Source organism: Pristiophorus japonicus, chromosome 13 (genome assembly GCF_044704955.1).
Source record: "Pristiophorus japonicus isolate sPriJap1 chromosome 13, sPriJap1.hap1, whole genome shotgun sequence".
Classification (NCBI taxonomy): domain Eukaryota; kingdom Metazoa; phylum Chordata; class Chondrichthyes; family Pristiophoridae; genus Pristiophorus; species Pristiophorus japonicus.
The window spans coordinates 133,709,510-133,728,179 of record NC_091989.1 but is presented as its reverse complement, the minus strand read 5'-3'; the positions used below and the strand labels follow the sequence as shown (position 1 = coordinate 133,728,179).

At 45.3% G+C, this 18,670-nt stretch overlaps 1 protein-coding gene across 1 annotated transcript in view; it reads right to left on the bottom strand.

The window, feature by feature from the left end:
• The window catches only part of snx20 (sorting nexin 20), a gene marked incomplete at its 5' end in the record, with an annotated part of 32,130 nt that extends 14,848 nt beyond the window's left edge, over positions 1-17,282 (bottom strand). The window contains 2 exons of the mRNA XM_070896935.1: positions 10,204-10,355; positions 17,132-17,282. Coding sequence (XP_070753036.1) covers positions 10,204-10,355; positions 17,132-17,282 — 303 coding nt within the window. The remainder of the gene's footprint in view (positions 1-10,203; positions 10,356-17,131) is intronic.
• Positions 17,283-18,670: the final 1,388 nt, after the last annotated feature.

The following is an 18,670-nucleotide window of genomic DNA, read 5'->3' as shown; positions in this document are numbered from 1 at the left end:
AAGGATGTAAAGGGCCTTAGAGAGGGTGCAGAAAGGATTTACGAGAATGATTCCAGGAATGAGGGACTTCAGTAATGTTGATAGACTGGAGAAGCTGGGGTTGTTCTCTTTGGAGTAAAGAAGATTAAGATGTAATTTGATAGAGTTGTTCAAAATCATGAGGGATCTGGACTGAGTAGATAGAGAGAAACTGTTCCCATTGGCAGAAGGTGGAGAACCAGAGGACACAGATTTAAGATGATTGGCAAAAGAACCAAAGGCGATGTAAGAAAAAACTTTTTTACGTTAAGATCTGGAATGCACTGCCGGAAAGGATGTTGGGGATAGACTCAATTTTATCTTTCAAAAGAGAGTTGGATATGTATCTGAAGGAAAAAAAAATTGCAGGGCTATGGGGAAAGGACAAGGGAGTGGGACTAGCTGAGAGTCAGCACAGGCTCGATGGGCCAAATGGCCTTTCGTGCTGGAACGATTCTATGAATCTATGATTGTAACCACTGCCCTTGACATTGAAGGGCATTACCATCACTGAATCTCCCGCCATTAACATCCTGAGAGTCACCATTGACCAGAAACTCAACTGGACCAGCCACATAAATACTGTGGCTAAAGAGGTCAGAGGCTGGGCATTCTGTGGCGGGTGTCTCACCTCCTGACTCCCCAAAGCCTTTCCACCATCTACAAGACATAGGTCAGGAGTGTGAGGGAATACTCTCCACTTGCCTGGATGAGTGCAACTCCAACAACACTCACAAAGCTCGACATCATCCAGGACAAAGCAGCCTGCTTGACTGGCACCCCATCCACCACCTTATACATCCAGTACCTCCACCACCGGCGCGCCATGACTGCAGTGTGTACCATTCACAAGATGTACTGTAGCAACTCGCCAAGGCTTCTTCGGCAGCACCTCCCAAACCTGTGACCTCTACCACTTAGAAGGACAAAGGCAACAGGTGCATGGGAACACCATCACCTCCAAGTTCCCTCCCAAGTCACAAACCATCCTGATTTGGAAATATATCACCGTTCCTTCATTGTCGCCGGGTCAAAATCCTGGTAATCCCTCCCTAACAGCACTGTGGGAGTACCTTCACCACAGGGACTGCAGGGTTCAAGAAGGTGGCTCACCACCACCTTCTCAAAGGCAATTAGGGTTGGGCAATAAATGCTGATCTTGCCAACAATGCCCCAATGCCAGGAACGAATAAAAGTATATACTGTATCCTAAAATGTTATTTTCTGAAAGAAGTCTCTCTCATTTGCATTTGAATGAGTGAACATTTCTGTTGAAACAGCTTTGCGACCTGAAATACTTGCCTTCCAACACTAACAGGAGTATGGATAGCAAGACAGGCACAAAAAACTGGCAAGACAGATAAAAAGATTAAAAACTTCTAGGAATGATTCATTATCTGGTGAAATGAGACTCCATCATAAGCAGTCCTTCAAAATCGAGGAAGACTTGCTTCCACTCCAAAAATGAGTTCTCAGGTGACTGTACATTCTAATATGGGAATTACAGTCTCTGTCACAGATGGGACAGACAGTCGTTGAAGGAAAGGGTGGGTGGGGAGTCTGGTTTGCCACACGCTCCTTCTGCTGCCTGAGCTTGTTTTTTGCATGCTCTTGGCGACGGGACTCGAGGTGCTCAGCGCCCTCCTGGATGCTCTTCCTCCAATTACGGTGGTCTTGGGCCAGGGATTCAGGTGCCGGTGGGGATACTGCACTTTATCAAGGAAGCTTTGAGGGTGTCCTTGAAACGTTTCCTCTGCCTACCTGGGGCTCACCTGCCATGTAGGAGTTCCGAGTAGAGCGCTTGCTTTGGGAGTCTTAGAAACATAGAAACATAGAAAATAGGTGCAGGAGTAGGCCATTCGGCCCTTCTAGCCTGCACCGCCATTCAATGAGTTCATGGCTGAACATTCAACTTCAGTACCCCATTCCTGCTTTCTCGCCATACCCCTTGATCCCCCTAGCAGTAAGGACCTCATCTAACTCCTTTTTGAATATATTTAGTGAATTGGCCTCAACAACTTTCTGTGGTAGAGAATTCCACAGGTTCGCCACTCTCTGAGTGAAGAAGTTCCTCCGCATCTCGGTCCTAAATGGCTTACCCCTTATCCTTAGACTGTGACCCCTGGTTCTGGACTTCCCCAACATTGGGAACATTCTTCCTGCATCTAACCTGTCTAACCCCGTCAGAATTTTATATGTTTCTATGAGGTCCCCTCTCATTCTTCTGAACTCCAGTGAATACAAGCCCAGTTGATCCAGTCTTTCTTGATAGGTCAGTCCCGCCATCCCGGGAATCAGTCTGGTGAACCTTCGCTGCACTCCCTCAATAGCAAGAATGTCCTTCCTCAGGTTAGGAGACCAAAACTGTACACAATACTCCAGGTGTGGCCTCACCAATGCCCTGTACAACTGTAGCAACACCTCCCTGCCCCTGTACTCAAATCCCCTTGCTATGAAGGCCAACATGCCATTTGCTTTCTTAACCGCCTGCTGCACCTGCATGCCAACCTTCAATGACTGATGTACCATGACACCCAGGTCTCTTTGCACCTCCCCTTTTCCTAATCTGTCACCATTCAGATAATAGTCTGTCTCTCTGTTTTTACCACCAAAGTGGATAACCTCACATTTATCCACATTATACTTCATCTGCCATGCATTTGCCCACTCACCTAACCTATCCAAGTCGCTCTGCAGCCTCACAGCATCCTCCTCGCAGCTCACACTGCCACCCAACTTAGTGTCATCCGCAAATTTGGAGATACTACATTTAATCCCCTCATCTAAATCATTAATGTACAGTGTAAACAGCTGGGGCCCCAGCACAGAACCTTGTATCGGGCATGCGGACGATGTGGCCCGCCCAACGGAGCTGGTCGAGTGTGGTCAGTGCTTCGATGCTGAGGATGTTGGCCTGATCGAGAACACTGATGTTGGTGCATCTATCCTCCCAATGGATTTGCAGGCTCTTGTGGAGGCAGCGTTGGTGGTATTTCTCCAGCGCTTTGATATATAATTTCCACGTCTCTGAGCCATATAGGAGGGCGAGTATCACTACAGTCTAGACGACCATAAGCTTGGTGCCAGAGTTAAGGTCCTGGTCTTCGAACATTCTCTTCCTCAGGTGACTGAAAGCTGTGCTGGCGCATTGGAGGCAGTGTTGGATCTCATCGTTGATGTCTGCCCTTGCTGATAGTAGGCTCCCGAGGTATGGAAAAAGGTCCACGTTGTCCAAGGCTGCGCCGTGGATCTTGATGACTGGGGGGCAGTTCTGTGGCGGGGTGAGCTTGGTGGAGGACCTTTGTCTTACGGATGTTTAGTGTAAGGCCTATGCTTTCGTACGCCTCGGTGAAGGTGTAGACGATAGCTTGGGGTACAGCCTCTGAATGTGCGCAGATGCAAGCGTCGTCCGATGACAGAGGATGGGATGACCTTGGATCTAGCCTGGAGGTGACGAAGGTTGACCAGGTTCCCATTGGTTCTGTAGTTAAGTTCCATTCCAGCGGGGAGCTTGTTGAGCGTGAGCTGGAGTATTGCAGCGAGGAAGATCGAAAAGAGCGTTGGCGTGATGATGCAGCCCTGCTTAACCCCAGTCCGGACATGGATTGGGTCTGTGGTGGATCCATTGGTCAGGATCACGGCTTGCATGTCGTCATGGATCAGGCGGAGGATGGTGACAAACTTTTAGGGACAGCCGAAATGGAGGAGGACGCTCCATAGTCCCTCGCGGTTGACAGTGTCAAAGGCCTTTGTGAGGTCCAAGAAGGCCATGTACAAGGGTTGGTGTTGTTCCCTGCATTTCTCCTGTAGCTGTCGCATGGTGAAGATCATGTCCGTTGTACCCCTTAGTGGACGAAATCCGCATTGCGACTCTGGGAGGAGCTCTTCAGCCACAGGGAGAAGATGGTTGTAAAGTCCTTACACAATACCACAAATCCACACGAGGCACATTCTATGGACAAGGTCACTCCATGACCTGAACCTTTATTCACAGGACCAAGAAGTGATGACCCTACGTGAGAACTCCCTTTATATACCTGGATGACCAGGTGAGGAGTGTCTCCCACAAGTTCACCCCGTGGTCAAGGTGTGCATTTCTTACGTATATACAGTATTGCAGTGTTGTTACATAAAGGTTACATACATGACAACGGTTGAGGAGGATTCTTGCGATAACTTTCCCAGTGTCTGACAGCAGGCAGATTCCTCTGTAGTTGCCGCAGTCGGACTTGTCCCCTTTTTTAAAGATGGTCACGATTACAGCATCTGTGTGCTCTCCTCCCTCCAGATAAAAGAGATGAGGTCATGTATTCGTGCCAATAGTGCTTCTCCGTCATAGTGCCTCAGCGGGGATTCCATCTGCTCCTGATGCCTTGTTGTTCGTGAGCTGATGGATGGCTTTTTCTACCTTGTGCAGGCCTAGGGTTTTGCTGAGATGGTGGCGGGTAGCATGCTGCGGGATGGAGTCGAGGACACTCATGTCATAGGCAAAGTCTCGGTTAAGGAGGTCTTCGAAGTGCTCCTTCCAGCGGGCCCTGACTGCTTCTGTGTCCTTAATGAGTGTTTTGCCGTTCTTGGCCAGCAGCGTGGTTGGGCCTTTGGTGCTTGGACCTTAGGTGGACTTGACTGCGGTGAAGAATCCTCACACGTCATGGCTGATGGCCAGCTACTAAATCTCTTGTGCTTTCTCCACCCGCCATCTATTCGTTAGGTCATGGGTTTTTTGTTAGAAATTGGCCTTCAGCCATTGGTAGAGCTGCTTTGTTGCTCCTGAGTTGGGTTGTTGCTTTAAGTTCAGAATAGTGAGACTCCATAGCTGCACTGGTCCCTTTATGGGCCTCCAAGGTTGAGGGTCATGTGAACACCCTAAATCAAATCATTACCAGGGTCCTCTACGACATTGATTACCTGCTCAAAATGGCTGCTGTAGGAATTATTTGGAATAATGTTGCAAATCCTACAATTTCACGATCACCATTAAGTGAAGAGAAGAAACAGAGAAACATAGAAAATAGGTGCAGGAGTAGGCCATTCGGCCCTTCGAGCCTGCACCACCATTCAATATGATCATGGCTGATCATGCAACTTCAGTACCCCATTCCTGCTTTCTCTCCATACCCCTTGATCCAATTAGCCATAAGGGCCACATCGAACTCCCTTTTGAATATACCTAATGAACTGGCCTCAATAACTTTCCGTGGTAGAGAATTCCACAGGTTCACAATTCTCGAGTGAAGAAGTTTTGGCGAGGTTAACAATGGAAAGATGCAAATCATCCAGCAATTTGGAGAGGATTGGAATGGAATGCATCACTTATCTCTTTTACTCTGCCAATTGCTGGATTTTTTTTTAACGAACAAATAATGCTGAGAGCAGTTTACACATCATTCGAATGGCGTGAATTCCCAACAATTTCAGCTCATGTCATTATGACAGTTAATGTACAAAAGAAGTTCATTCAGCCCCAGCAGAAAAATTAAATAACCAAAAGATGAAATCAGCACACAATGGGCTCAATTTTCCCCAAAGCTTTTTTTTGGCGTACTTGAAGAGTTACGGCCATTTCTTTGGGGCCTAAATACGCCAAAAAAAAAAGTTCTAAATTACCCCATTGGATTTCTTCATTTTGGCTTGGCCTAACCTGTCCTTTAGTTTTGGGGGTGGAGCCTTGATCTGCGGCAAAAAGATCGGGTGGGCTACCATGGTAACTAGGGACACAATGCAAGCTGAGGCTGCAAAGTGAAACAAATACAGCCAGCTCGCAACACATTAAAACGTATCGCATCAATTAAAAAAATATATTGCAGCAACTTACCTGCTGGTCCGCTCCCCTGCCCGACATCCCAAAAAATGGTGGCCCAGTCCTGGCCCCTCTCTCTCTCTCTCTCTCTCTCTCGTGTGTATAGGCATCTGTTGTCCTTACCTACGCCAATTTCTTTAACTCTCCAGAAGGTTTTTCTGCAAAGGCCACATACGCTGGCCTAAGTAGAACTGGAGTAACTCTCAGCTGGCCAAGTTTGCCTAAATGGCCAGAATTGGTGCGGGTGGCAGGTTACGCCCCCTTTGGCTGAAAAAAAAACGAACCTAAAAAAATCGTAACTAACTGAGTTACGCTGGTGAAAATTGATTGGGGAAAATGTGGTTTTTTAAAACTTAGGCCAAAAAAAGCAGCCTGCTCAAAAAAAACGGTGCAAATCACTGGGGAAAATTGAGCCCAAAGTCTTGTGGTTATACAGGAGAAATTCTAACTAACCTCAACAAGGCTGAAATGTAACATCTTACTTAGTTTCTTTGAGGTGGTCTTTTGTTTTGTTTTTTATAGTAGATGTCACTTATTTCAAAAAATCTGAATTTGGTTCAGGTAAAAGCAGTTTGGATTTATCTATTCCTGTTCCTTTATGTTACAAGAAACACACATGTCAAATGTCCCCTCCCCTGCCTACACGTTTTATTGGGCCTGGGAACAATCATGGGGTATGTTCACAGTCTTTGCTCAATACTTGCTGTAACAAATACAACCATTCCACTAAAATGGATGTACAGAACTCTGTGGCAATCGCATAATAAATTACTGAAGAACTCTGCAGTGCAGAAATGAAACCATTGCCGTAGGATTTAAAGAATGGAAGTACACAACATTCTGCATTGTTATCCTACATTAAATGTTCTCTTGAACACAAAACTCTAGCCTGTGTGTTAATCATCAATTGAACAAGACTTCCAGTAATTCACGAAGTATAAAGTTCCCCCAAATGTTCACATTCCTCTTTTTGTTGCTAAAAATGATTTTTTAATGTAGTTCATTTCTCTTATTAATGGGGAAGTGGTTGCAAAATGGCTCCATACTATCTGGCAAAAATTTTCAGATGGATCTAATGGCAGTAACCAGACACAAATGATGCATGATCTATTTTAGTAGAAGATCATTTTTCATAACAAAAGCTTGAACTATGCATTTGAAGAACTGGCAGAATTATTTCAAATACAATTAAACATTTTCTCTTCTAATTTTAAAATATGGTCTGGGGCATTCTTTATAGATTGGATTTGCAGCCGTGAAAACACTATTCATGTGATATCCTAATTAATAGGTTTTGTGCTTTGGCAAATAGATTGATCTTATAAGGACAATAGCTAAAAATGATGCTTTCCAATAGAACCTGAGGCCTAACTGTAATATTTTACATAGGTGCATGTAGTAAGTGTATAATGTGTTCCTCAAAGCTGTTTGTGCTTCTCTGTGTTCATTTTAAGTGAGCTCTACAGTAACAAGAACATGCACCAATCAGCTGTGTAAAATAAAAGTAAAAATACTTTAAATACAGATGACAAAAGACCTCCATCCTCTCCTAAAAAGAACTGAACCTGTTTTTATTCTTTTCCAAGAATACACCGTACTTGAAATAATTTTTATGATTTCATATATTTGCAATTTCAGGTTTGAATATTGAACTTAAGAAAACAGAGGAATTATATTTTGTACTCTGTACTCAGTAGCTTCTAGATTTTCTTCTCTGTGGTATGTTTAGAGCAGTGATAAGAATGAAACATAGAAACATAGAAAATAGGTGCAGGAGTAAGCCATTTGGCCCTTCTAGCCTGCACCGCCATTCAATGAGTTCATGGCTGAACATGCAACTTCAGTACCCCCTTCCTGCTTTCTCGCCATACCCCTTGATCCCCCTAGTAGGAAGGACTTCATCTAACTCCCTTTTGAATATATTTAGTGAATTGGCCTCAACTACTTTCTGTGGTAGAGAATTCCACAGGTTCACCACTCTCTGGGTGAAGAAGTTTCTCCTCATCTCGGTCCTAAATGGCTTACCCCTTATCCTTAGACTGTGACCCCTGGTTCTGGACTTCCCCAACATTGGGAACATTCTTCCTGCATCTAACCTGTCTAAACGCATCAGAATTTTAAACGTTTCTATGAGGTCCTCTCTCATTCTTCTAAACTCCAGTGAATACAAGCCCAGTTGATCCAGTCTTTCTTGATAGGTCAGTCCCACCATCCCGGGAATCAGTCTGGTGAATCTTCGCTGCACTCCCTCAATAGCAAGAATGTCCTTCCTCAAGTTAGGAGACCAAAACTGTACACAATACTCCAGGTGTGGCCTCACCAAGGCCCTGTACAACTGTAGCAATACCTCCCTGCCCCTGTACTCAAATCCCCTCGCTATGAAGGCCAACATGCCATTTGCTTTCTTAACCGCCTGCTGTACCTGCATGCCAACCTTCAATGACTGATGTACCATGACACCCAGGTCTCGTTGCACCTCCCCTTTTCCTAATCTGTCACCATTCAGATAATAGTCTGTCTCTCTGTTTTTACCACCAAAGTGGATAACCTCACATTTATCCACATTATACTTCATCTGCCATGCATTTGCCCACTCACCTAACCTATCCAAGTCACTCTGCAGCCTCATAGCATCCTCCTCGCAGCTCACACTGCCACCCAACTTAGTGTCATCCGCAAATTTGGAGATACTACATTTAATCCCCTTGTCTAAATCATAAATCATAAAAATGAAGAAGATCTGCTGTGTCCCACACAGGAAGGACATCCCACATCCCCTTGGGCTTCCCTTTTTAAAACAGACAGTTGAAGAAATATACAGCATGCAAAGTTTCCAAACACTTTTTGTGTGTCTGCCAATGATCTCAGTAAAGTACACACAAAGTTGTAATTTATTTTGTGTATAATTTTCTGTTGTAGCTATGTATCAAACTTTTTAAAGCATGGAAAATATTTATTATATTTTTCTTAATTTGTATGCTTTTGTTTTTTGTGTCAGTCGGTGCTGGGGAATGGAACATTTGGTGCTTATTGTTGACATCTGTTGCATACTCAGGTGAGGTATAACAGGGCGAGACATAGAATAAAGCTTCCTCTACTTGATACACTTTGTTCTAGAAAGTCATATACGTATGTAAGTTAATACTCCATTTTGCATCAACTGTATTGAGTGCACAGGCTGAGGATGTCTAGATGGCATCAGCTGTCAACAAAAGAAATGGATAATAAGATTAAAACACACCACAAACTCCACAGAGTAGGTTTGTATGTATAAATAGATACATGGAGAAATGTATTTCATGGCCTAGAGTTTCTGTTTGTTTGCACTGACCGTGCAATTAATCTGAAATCGGCCAACCAGTGTGAAAGATCGGGGAATTTTAAACACAATTTACGTAGAGTGTAAATCGAGTTTCCACGATCTTTAATGCTGGTTTAAAAATCATCACGCTGGAAGCTGGCCCCGCCCCCGCCCCAAGATTGAAATATTGAGCCTGGCGAGTTTTGACCGATTGCACCCATTCGAAGAGGCTCTTCAAATTAAGAGTGCTTGTTTAGGCGCGCAGGCACGTTTTAAAAGTTTTAAATATAGTATTTAGTTTACTAAGAAACTGACTAGTGTACACCAATGAAACAAGTAAATGGTTCTGTATTTTTTTTTAAGTGATTTAATATTTATTTATAGTCATTTTCAGTTATTTAAAATTAGGTTACTCACAGGTGGTGGACGAGAACATGCAGAAATCAAGTGCAGGCAGCGGAAAGAGCATGCGGCAAACCAGTCCCACCCATCCTTTCCCTCAACAACTATCTGCCCCACCTGTGACAGGGACTGTGGCTTGCGTATTGGACTGTTCAGTCACCTAAGGACTCATGTTTGGAGTGGAAGCAAGTCTTCCTCGATTCTGAGGGACTGCCTATGATGATGACGAGACATTGTTATTAAAAAATGATTATTTTTTGTGATAAACCCATTTTCAGCTGTATTCATCAAACTGCACCAGGTTATCACTCTTAAATACATCATGGAATATTTTTAATGCAAGGAAAAAGAACAATTACGTTTTATTACGCTGCCCAATTGTGCTTATTCATGGCAGATTTTACATTTGTGATTATGTTTGAGTGAAAATTCGAATCATAACTTTATTTTGGAAAAAAAAGTGCCATTTCAACTGGAATTTGCACTAAGATTGCCAATTACGTCCCAAGCAGAAACTCTAGCCCCAAGTCTATGATCTTGTTTGAGGCTTCAGATGACGATTGTAACCTGCTTGAGATTTTGATCTGGTGATACAAGATGTCCTTTGTATCCCTTGTAATCACTCTTTGTCCATTATCTTCTGTATAATCACATGCGATCCAGTCTACTGAATCAAACTTACCACATATTTGGACCCCTGATCTTCTACAATTTTAGTTTCTGGTATTTCAAAGAGTAGTCGGATTGGCTTCACCTTCTTATTCACAGCGTTCCAGTACTGCAACTGTTGCTTTGTGGTCAGTGTAGCTTCTGGGACTGCAGTGCTGCAAGGGACTAAGAAAGTGTTTAGTTTTAGCTTATTGGCACATCAATAAAACATTCAACTTACAAATTTTTATGACAGTACTACTGCCCCCTAACCCCCGCCCCCCCCCGCCACCCACCCCCGCAGCGCTGCCACTAACAGTCATCACCAAGAGCCTCAATGCCAGGTGGATCATGATGTGAGTGAGTGTGCAACCCTCACTGGCCGTCTGATCTGTGAAATTGATTGTCACCACTTACCTTAGCGTCTGGGGGAAACAGCAACAGGGAGAGCTGGTGTGAAGCAACAGGAAGCCAGCTCCAGTGACATTATTAAAAAGGGTCATCAGTAGTAAGTCGCAGCTGTAGGTTACTGGAGTTTCAGTGTTTTCTTGTCAGTTTCACATAGTGCAACAGTCTCATTGATTATTTCAACATTATTTCCTATCAGGAGTGTTGTGGCAACTAAAAAGTAGCTATATTTATTCTTAAAAAAAAACTGCTACACTTGGTACTGGCAGTCGACCTCGCCCTCCAGGAACTACAGTGGAGGGAGCGAAGGCAGTGAGAAAGACTGGAACATGTGGCCAGAGAGAGGAGGAGGGCCATCAGGGCTCTCAACAGGAGGCCTTACCCTCCGAGGTATTCTGAGAGTACTTCTCCTATCTCCAAATAAGTGAGGAGCAGTGTATTAGAAGGCTTCACTTCACCAAGGTGGTGGTCACAGAACTCTGCCATCTCCTGCAACCAGACCTCCAACCTCAGATCAGGGTGACCACGGCTCTCTCAGTGGCATCCAAGGTCACCGTCGCCCTCAATTTCTTCACCAGCAGATCCTTCCAGTCTGCAACAGGAAACATAACTAACATCTCGCCGTTTGCCGTCCATCGCTGCATCCGGGAGGTCACAGAGGTTCTGTACAGTAGGAAAAGGGACTACATTTCCTGCCCCATCTCCAGAGAGAATCAGGATGAGCATGCATATGGCTTTACTAGGATATCGGGATTCCCCATGGTGCAGGGCGCCATTGAAGGCACCGCATAACAATCCTGAGATCATCTGTAATTGGAAAGGCTACCACTCACTGAATGTGCAGTTGGTGTGCGACCACAGACAGCGAATTCTCAATGCTAATGCCCGCTATCCTGGCAGCAGCCACAATGCCTTCATCCTATTAAGGCTTTGTGTCTTAATGCAAGGAGTATCCGCAATAAGGTGGATGAATTAACTGTGCAAATAGATGTTAACAAATATGATGTGATTGGGATTACGGAGACGTGCCTCCAGGATGATCAGGGCTGGGAACTCAACATCCAGGGGTATTCAACATTCAGGAAGGATAGAATGAAAGGAAAAGGAGGTGGGGTAGCATTGCTGGTTAAAGAGGAGATTAATGCAATAGTTAGGAAAGACATTAGCTTGGATGATGTGGAATCTATATGGGTAGAGCTGCAGAACACCAAAGGGCAAAAATCGTTAGTGGGAGTTGTGTACAGACCTCCAAACAGTAGTAGTGATGTTGGGGAGGGCATCAAACAGGAAATTAGGAGTGCATGCAATAAAGGTGCAGCAGTTATAATGGGTGACTTTAATATGTACATAGATTGGGCCAGCCAAACTGGAAGCAATACGGTGGAAGAGGATTTCCTGGAGTGCATAAGGGATGGTTTTCTAGACCAATATGTCGAGGAACCAACTAGGGGGGAGGCCATCTTAGACTGGGTGTTGTGTAATGAGAGAGGATTAATTAGCAATCTCATTGTGCGAGGCCCCTTGGGGAAGAGTGACCATAATATGGTGGAATTCTGCATTAGGATGGAGAATGAAACAGTTAATTCAGAGACCATGGTCCAGAACTTAAAGAAGAGTAACTTTGAAGGTATGAGGCATGAATTGGCTAAGATAGATTGGCTAATGATACTTAAGGGGTTGACTGTGGATGGGCAATGGCAGACATTTAGAGACCGCATGGATGAATTACAACAATTGTACATTCCTGTCTGGCGTAAAAATAAAAAAGGGAAGGTGGCTCAACCATGGCTATCTAGGGAAATCAGGGATAGTATTAAAGCCAAGGAAATGGCATACAAATTGGCCAGAAATAGCAGCGAACCTGGGGACTGGGAGAAATTTAGAACTCAGCAGAGGAGGACAAAGGGTTTGATTAGGGCAGGGAAAATGGAGTACGAGAAGAAGCTTGCAGGGAACATTAAGGCGGATTGCAAAAGTTTCTATAGGTATGTAAAGAGAAAAAGGTTAGTAAAAACAAAAATAGGTCCCCTGCAGTCAGAATCAGGGGAAGTCATAACGGGGAACAAAGAAATGGCAGACCAATTGAACAAGTACTTTGGTTCAGTATTCACTAAGGAGGACACAAACAACCTTCCGGATATAAAAGTGGTCAGAGGGTCTAGTAAGGAGGAGGAACTGAGGGAAATCTTTATTAGTCGGGAAATTGTGTTGAGGAAATTGATGGGATTGAAGGCCGATAAATCCCCAGGGCCTGATGGACTGCATCCCAGAGTACTTAAGGAGGTGGCCTTGGAAATAGCGGATGCATTGACAGTCATTTTCCAACATTCCATTGACTCTGGATCAGTTGCTATCGAGTGGAGGGTAGCCAATGTAACCCCACTTTTTAAAAAAGGAGGGAGAGAGAAAGCAGGGAATTATAGACCGGTCAGCCTGACCTCAGTAGTGGGTAAAATGATGGAATCAATTATTAAGGATGTCATAGCAGCGCATTTGGAAAATGGTGACATGATAGGTCCAAGTCAGCATGGATTTGTGAAAGGGAGATCATGCTTGACAAATCTTCTGGAATTTTTTGAGGATGTTTCCAATAAAGTGGACAAAGGAGTACCAGTTGATGTGGTATATTTGGACTTTCAGAAGGCTTTCGACAAGGTCCCACACAGGAGATTAATGTGCAAAGTTAAAGCACATGGGATTGGGGGTAGTGTGCTGACGTGGATTGAGAACTGGTTGTCAGACAGGAAGCAAAGAGTAGGAGTAAATGGGTACTTTTCAGAATGGCAGGCAGTGACTAGTGGGGTACCGCAGGGTTCTGTGCTGGGGCCCCAGCTGTTTACATTGTACATTAATGATTTAGACGAGGGGATTAAATGTAGTATCTCCAAATTTGCGGATGACACTAAGTTGGGTGGCAGTGTGAGCTGCGAGGAGGATGCTATGAGGCTGCAGAGTGACTTGGATAGGTTAGGTGAGTGGGCAAATGCGTGGCAGATGAAGTATAATGTGGATAAATGTGAGGTTATCCACTTTGGTGGTAAAAACAGAGAGACAGACTATTATCTGAATGGTGACAGATTAGGAAAAGGGAAGGTGCAACGAGACCTGGGTGTCATGGTACATCAGTCATTGAAGGTTGGCATGCAGGTACAGCAGGCGGTTAAGAAAGCAAATGGCATGTTGGCCTTCATAGCGAGGGGATTTGAGTACAGGGGCAGGGAGGTGTTGCTACAGTTGTACAGGGCCTTGGTGAGGCCACACCTGGAGTATTGTGTACAGTTTTGGTCTCCTAACTTGAGGAAGGACATTCTTGCTATTGAGGGAGTGCAGCGAAGATTCACCAGACTGATTCCCGGGGTGGTGGGACTGACCTATCAAGAAAGACTGGATCAACTGGGCTTGTATTCACTGGAGTTCAGAAGAGTGAGAGGGGACCTCATAGAAACGTTTAAAATTCTGACGGGTTTGGACAGGTTGGATGCAGGAAGAATGTTCCCAATGTTGGGGAAGTCCAGAACCAGGGGTCACAGTCTAAGGATAAGGGGTAAGCCATTTAGGACCGAGATAAGGAGAAACTTCTTCACCCAGAGAGTGGTGAACCTGTGGAATTCTCTACCACAGAAAGTAGTTGAGGCCAATTCACTAAATATATTCAAAAGGGAGTTAGATCTCGGGGGATCAAGGGGTATGGCGTGAAAGCAGGAAGTAGGTACTGAAGTTTCATGTTCAGCCATGAACTCATTGAATGGCGGTGCAGGCTAGAAGGGCTGAATGGCCTGCTCCTGCACCTATTTTCTATGTTTCTATGTTTCTATGTTTCTATTCCAGATCGGTGTGCCAGCTCTCTTCCAGCCGCCAACTGATACACTTGCTCGTGGCTGGCTGCTCCAAGAAAAGGGCTATCCGCTCTCCATCTGGCTCATGACTCCCTTCTGCAACCCCAACACTCCTGCCCAGCTCTCATATAGTGAGAGCCATGCTGTCACCAAGAACATCATTGAGCAACGGTTCCGCTGCCTTGATCGCTCAGGAGGAGCCCTCCAGTACTTGGTGGTCTGCTGCATGCTGTACAACTTGCTCATCAGGAGGGCCCAGCCCTTGCCACCAGAGATTGCGGGACCACCTCAGGAGGAAGAAGAGGGAGAGGAGGAGCAGGAGGAGGATGAGGAGGAGGAGAAACAGGAGCGAGAGAGGAGGTAGCCACTCAATTGGCCTTCCGGAAGGGCAGTCTGTGACCGCCTCAACAGACTGCGATTCGAATGAATTATACCTCAGATCCCCATTGCTCACCACATCCCCATCATTCCATCCCTGTCGTAGGCCATATCACAGCGCAAAACTGAAATGAGACACACCACAAAACAATTCAAACTGAATAAATACATTTATCAATAATCAGTGAAAACATATTTACAACGCAAATATTAACTATTCACCCTTGTGCAATCCCTTAGTCCCTTGTGCCATGTGCGCAGAGCCTTGTGCAATGTTGGAGGCGGACTCCTCCATGCTCCTTATCATTGCCGAGAGGCTCTCAGGCAAACTTGACATTGCACCTATCATCTCCGTGTGCCGGCCCATCACCTTTCATCTAAATACCTCCCCATCAAGTTCCACATCTGACTCCTGTGCAACAGAACTCGCACGTGAACTCACCCTTCGGGGAGCTGGCCCCTGAGTACCCTTTCCCCCTATCCTTGCTGCAGCCCATTCGTCTCCGGTGCCTCACCCTGTGCAGATCCCGCTACTATGCTAGCCTCTAGAGAATGTGTAATGCCAGTATCTGAGCTGGTGCCTGCAGGTGAGATATGCAGTGACGCGGTGTGTTCTTCCTCCTCCTCGTCTCCCGCCTCACTCTTTACGGTGCCCTCAGGGACAGACTGCTCAGGTGCTTGCTCATTATCTGAAAGCCTAAAGGCACAAGAGTCGGGTTAAGGTGAGGGAAGGGGGGGCAAGAAGGGAGAAATGCTTGCATACAGCATGATTAGCTGGAAAGTGCGAAACACTAGTGGGGTGAGGGGGAAGTGGGATGTGAGAAGAACAAGTAAGGATGAACATACAGTTGTTGTCCCTAAGGGGGTCAGCGTCGCCTTTGGCCATGGTGTCCAACATCTGGCACCCAATAATCTATAGCACTTTATTCTCCAGCACAGAGAGTGGTTGTGTGTCAGCTTGTCCCCCGCCTGTTCTGAGCCACCTTGACCTGCAAGAGAAGGGAAAGTGTGAGAGCGATTGTGGAGCAATGTGTTTGGATGATGTGCCTGCCATAGTTGAATAGCTGTCATTGAGTGCAAGGTGTGAGATGTGGGTGTGAATGTTGGTAGGTAGAGATTGTTGGTGGGTGAGTGCTGGGGGTGTGGTGCTTTGGGCAGTGAGTGAAGAACTGTGGTTCAGATGGTGGCATGTAGCATTGACTCACCCTGACCAACTGAGTGAGGTCGGTAAATTTCTTCCTGCACCGTGAGTGGGTCCTGGGGACTACAGTGCTGCCCGAGACATGCTGCACTACCTCCCTCCATATGGTGCGGCAGACTTGCAGCAAGGGCCTCCTGCCATTGCCGGGTAGAGCACCGGCTTCCGTCTCTCCTCAGCCAACACCAAAGCCTCCAATGCTTGATCTCAGAATCTGTGGGCTCTCTCCCTGGGGCGTGGATCGGCCATGAGTTCATCTGCTTCAGTCTTCTGGCTCCTTCTCCCTGCCCTGCTGCTGCTTGCTGAGGCTGCTGCACAGCCAGAATGCTGAGAATTAGGTTCTGCAGCATCAATGAACCTCCGCTTTAAGGACTGGAAAAAGCCTGTGGCAATCATGACTTGCGATTAGACTGCACCTGATATTGGTCCACCTTTTGTGTGTAACGCCAATGAGTTTGGGCTTTAAGACTTGAATTAGGGCTCCAATGATTTCTTTGAGTAGTGAGCAGAATTTTGCGTGCACTCTAAACCTTAGCGCCTGCCGCTAATTATCCAACTTTACTAAATATACCGCCCATTCCTGGGCTATATTGAATTTCGAGCCGTGAATTTCTTACCTTTTTAATAGCCTTTTCTACCTTCACTCCCACCTTTAAAAATATTTTTATCCACATTCCTGGATCCTTCCTGACTCAGCAGATGGGATTTTCTGCTCATGTAATCACGTCCACAATTTTCTGTCCATTAAATTGAATAGGTGGAAAACCAGAGGCAGAAAAAGCTGGCCAGTCTGTTATTTTAATATGCTGTACCAACATGCTGCCCTGTCCAGGTTTAGGGAGAATAGTTCACTCATGTTTAATGTCTTGTGCTGTTTTACTCAAGATAAAACTGAGCACAAGAAGCCTGCGAGATCATAGAGTTATAAAATAGTACAGCACAGGAGGCGGCCATTCGAGTCTGCACCAAATCTTTCGAAAAGCGATCAAGTTAGTCCCACTCCCAGAGGATATTGCGACATATTTTCTAATCGAGTTGGAAAGCATTCAAATTGCTCAACAGCTTTACAATAACACAAGTTAGCATTAAATGTAGTAGTGAAAATATCTTTTTAATGTGGTCGGCTACACTACCTCTTTTACCTGCTTTGTTTTGTGGTGAAATTCCACCCACTGTGTTGTGTCCTTGTGCACGGATATCTGTGCTTCCAGCAGCAGTAACACATTCTTCCTCACCAGACATTTTGTTGCAAAATGCTGCTGAAAGTTCATTGTTCACTGATGAACTTTGTTGTTCGCTAATCTGATCATGTTTGTCATTGTCCATTGTTGCAACAACCTGCAACAAATAAAAGGCACAGGATTATCTTTTTGGATTTGTCTGTTCGAAGAGCTCCTATGGATGACCGATTGTTGATATTAACTAACTGTAAAGGTTGTTGAGGTGCAGATGAATTGTATTAATATATGCAGTATTTTTACAGTCGAATTGGGCTCAATTTTCCCCAATGCCGTTTTTTGGCATATTTGAAGAGTTACATCCGTTTTAAAAAAAATCGAAGCAGCAAAACGCGGCTCAAAGACCAAAAATTTTTCATAGGACGAAGTGGAGGCACTAGTTACTGTAATTGAAGCCAGATGGCACGAGCTGGACACCAGCAGAGGTTAAATAAAAGTTTCAGCAAAAGAAATGAAGAAACGCTGGAACCAACTTTCACAAGAATACTGTGCAATGGTGACCACTCTGAGGTCTGGAGGCCAGTGCAAAAAGAAGTGGCAGGACTTTGGTCAAGCAGTTGGTGTAAGTAATATTTTTATTTATTCACTGGAATTGCAATTGTAAATGTGACCATCTGTACGTCCCACGCAGCAGAGAGACACCCTCTCTAAAAAGTTTCTTTTCATCTTTGCAGAGGAAGGTGGCCCACAACAAAAAGAGAGAGAACTCGAACAGGAGGATGGATACCCGACAAATCTGCAGCCACTGACACCCTTGGAAGAGAGGGTCGCTACTTTGATGGGTCCTGCCTGGAGAAAAACAACCACCACTGCACAAGCTGGGTCCACATTCGAGGGAGAGGGTAAGTCCTGCAAATTCCACAGTTTGGCTTTGCTAAATGTTAAGTATTGCACGGGCTAGCCATGCTTTGGTTCATGGGGATGTCTCGGTCAGCTACGCTTCGGTTGATGCAATGTGCTATCATTCATCGTGGTCCTTCAAATCAGCCTGCTGCCTGTGCTGTGTGAGCCTACTCATGCCACCCTGCCCCCTCCTCTGCTGTTAACCATTTGTCTGTTCTGTTATATTTTGCAGAACTTGAGACCAACCCTGACGAGGCTGAAGCCGATGCAGAAGATTCACATGCGGACGAGGAGAACAGCTTCCAATCCCACCTTCCAGACCAAGCATGGGGAGGAGGGGGAGGGGGAAACATAGAACATAGAAACATAGAAATTTACAGCGCAGAAAGAGGCCATTCTGGCCCATCGTGTCCGCACTGATCGACAAAGAGCCACACGGCTCTTGGTCAGCAGCCCTAAAGGCTACATATAAACCTATGAACAATGACGGAAAGGCAAAGAGCATCCAGCCCAACCAATCCGCTTCACCACAACTGCAACAGCCCTTATATTAAAACATTCTACCGGAGCCATGTGATCTCCTGGGAGAGGCAAAAACCA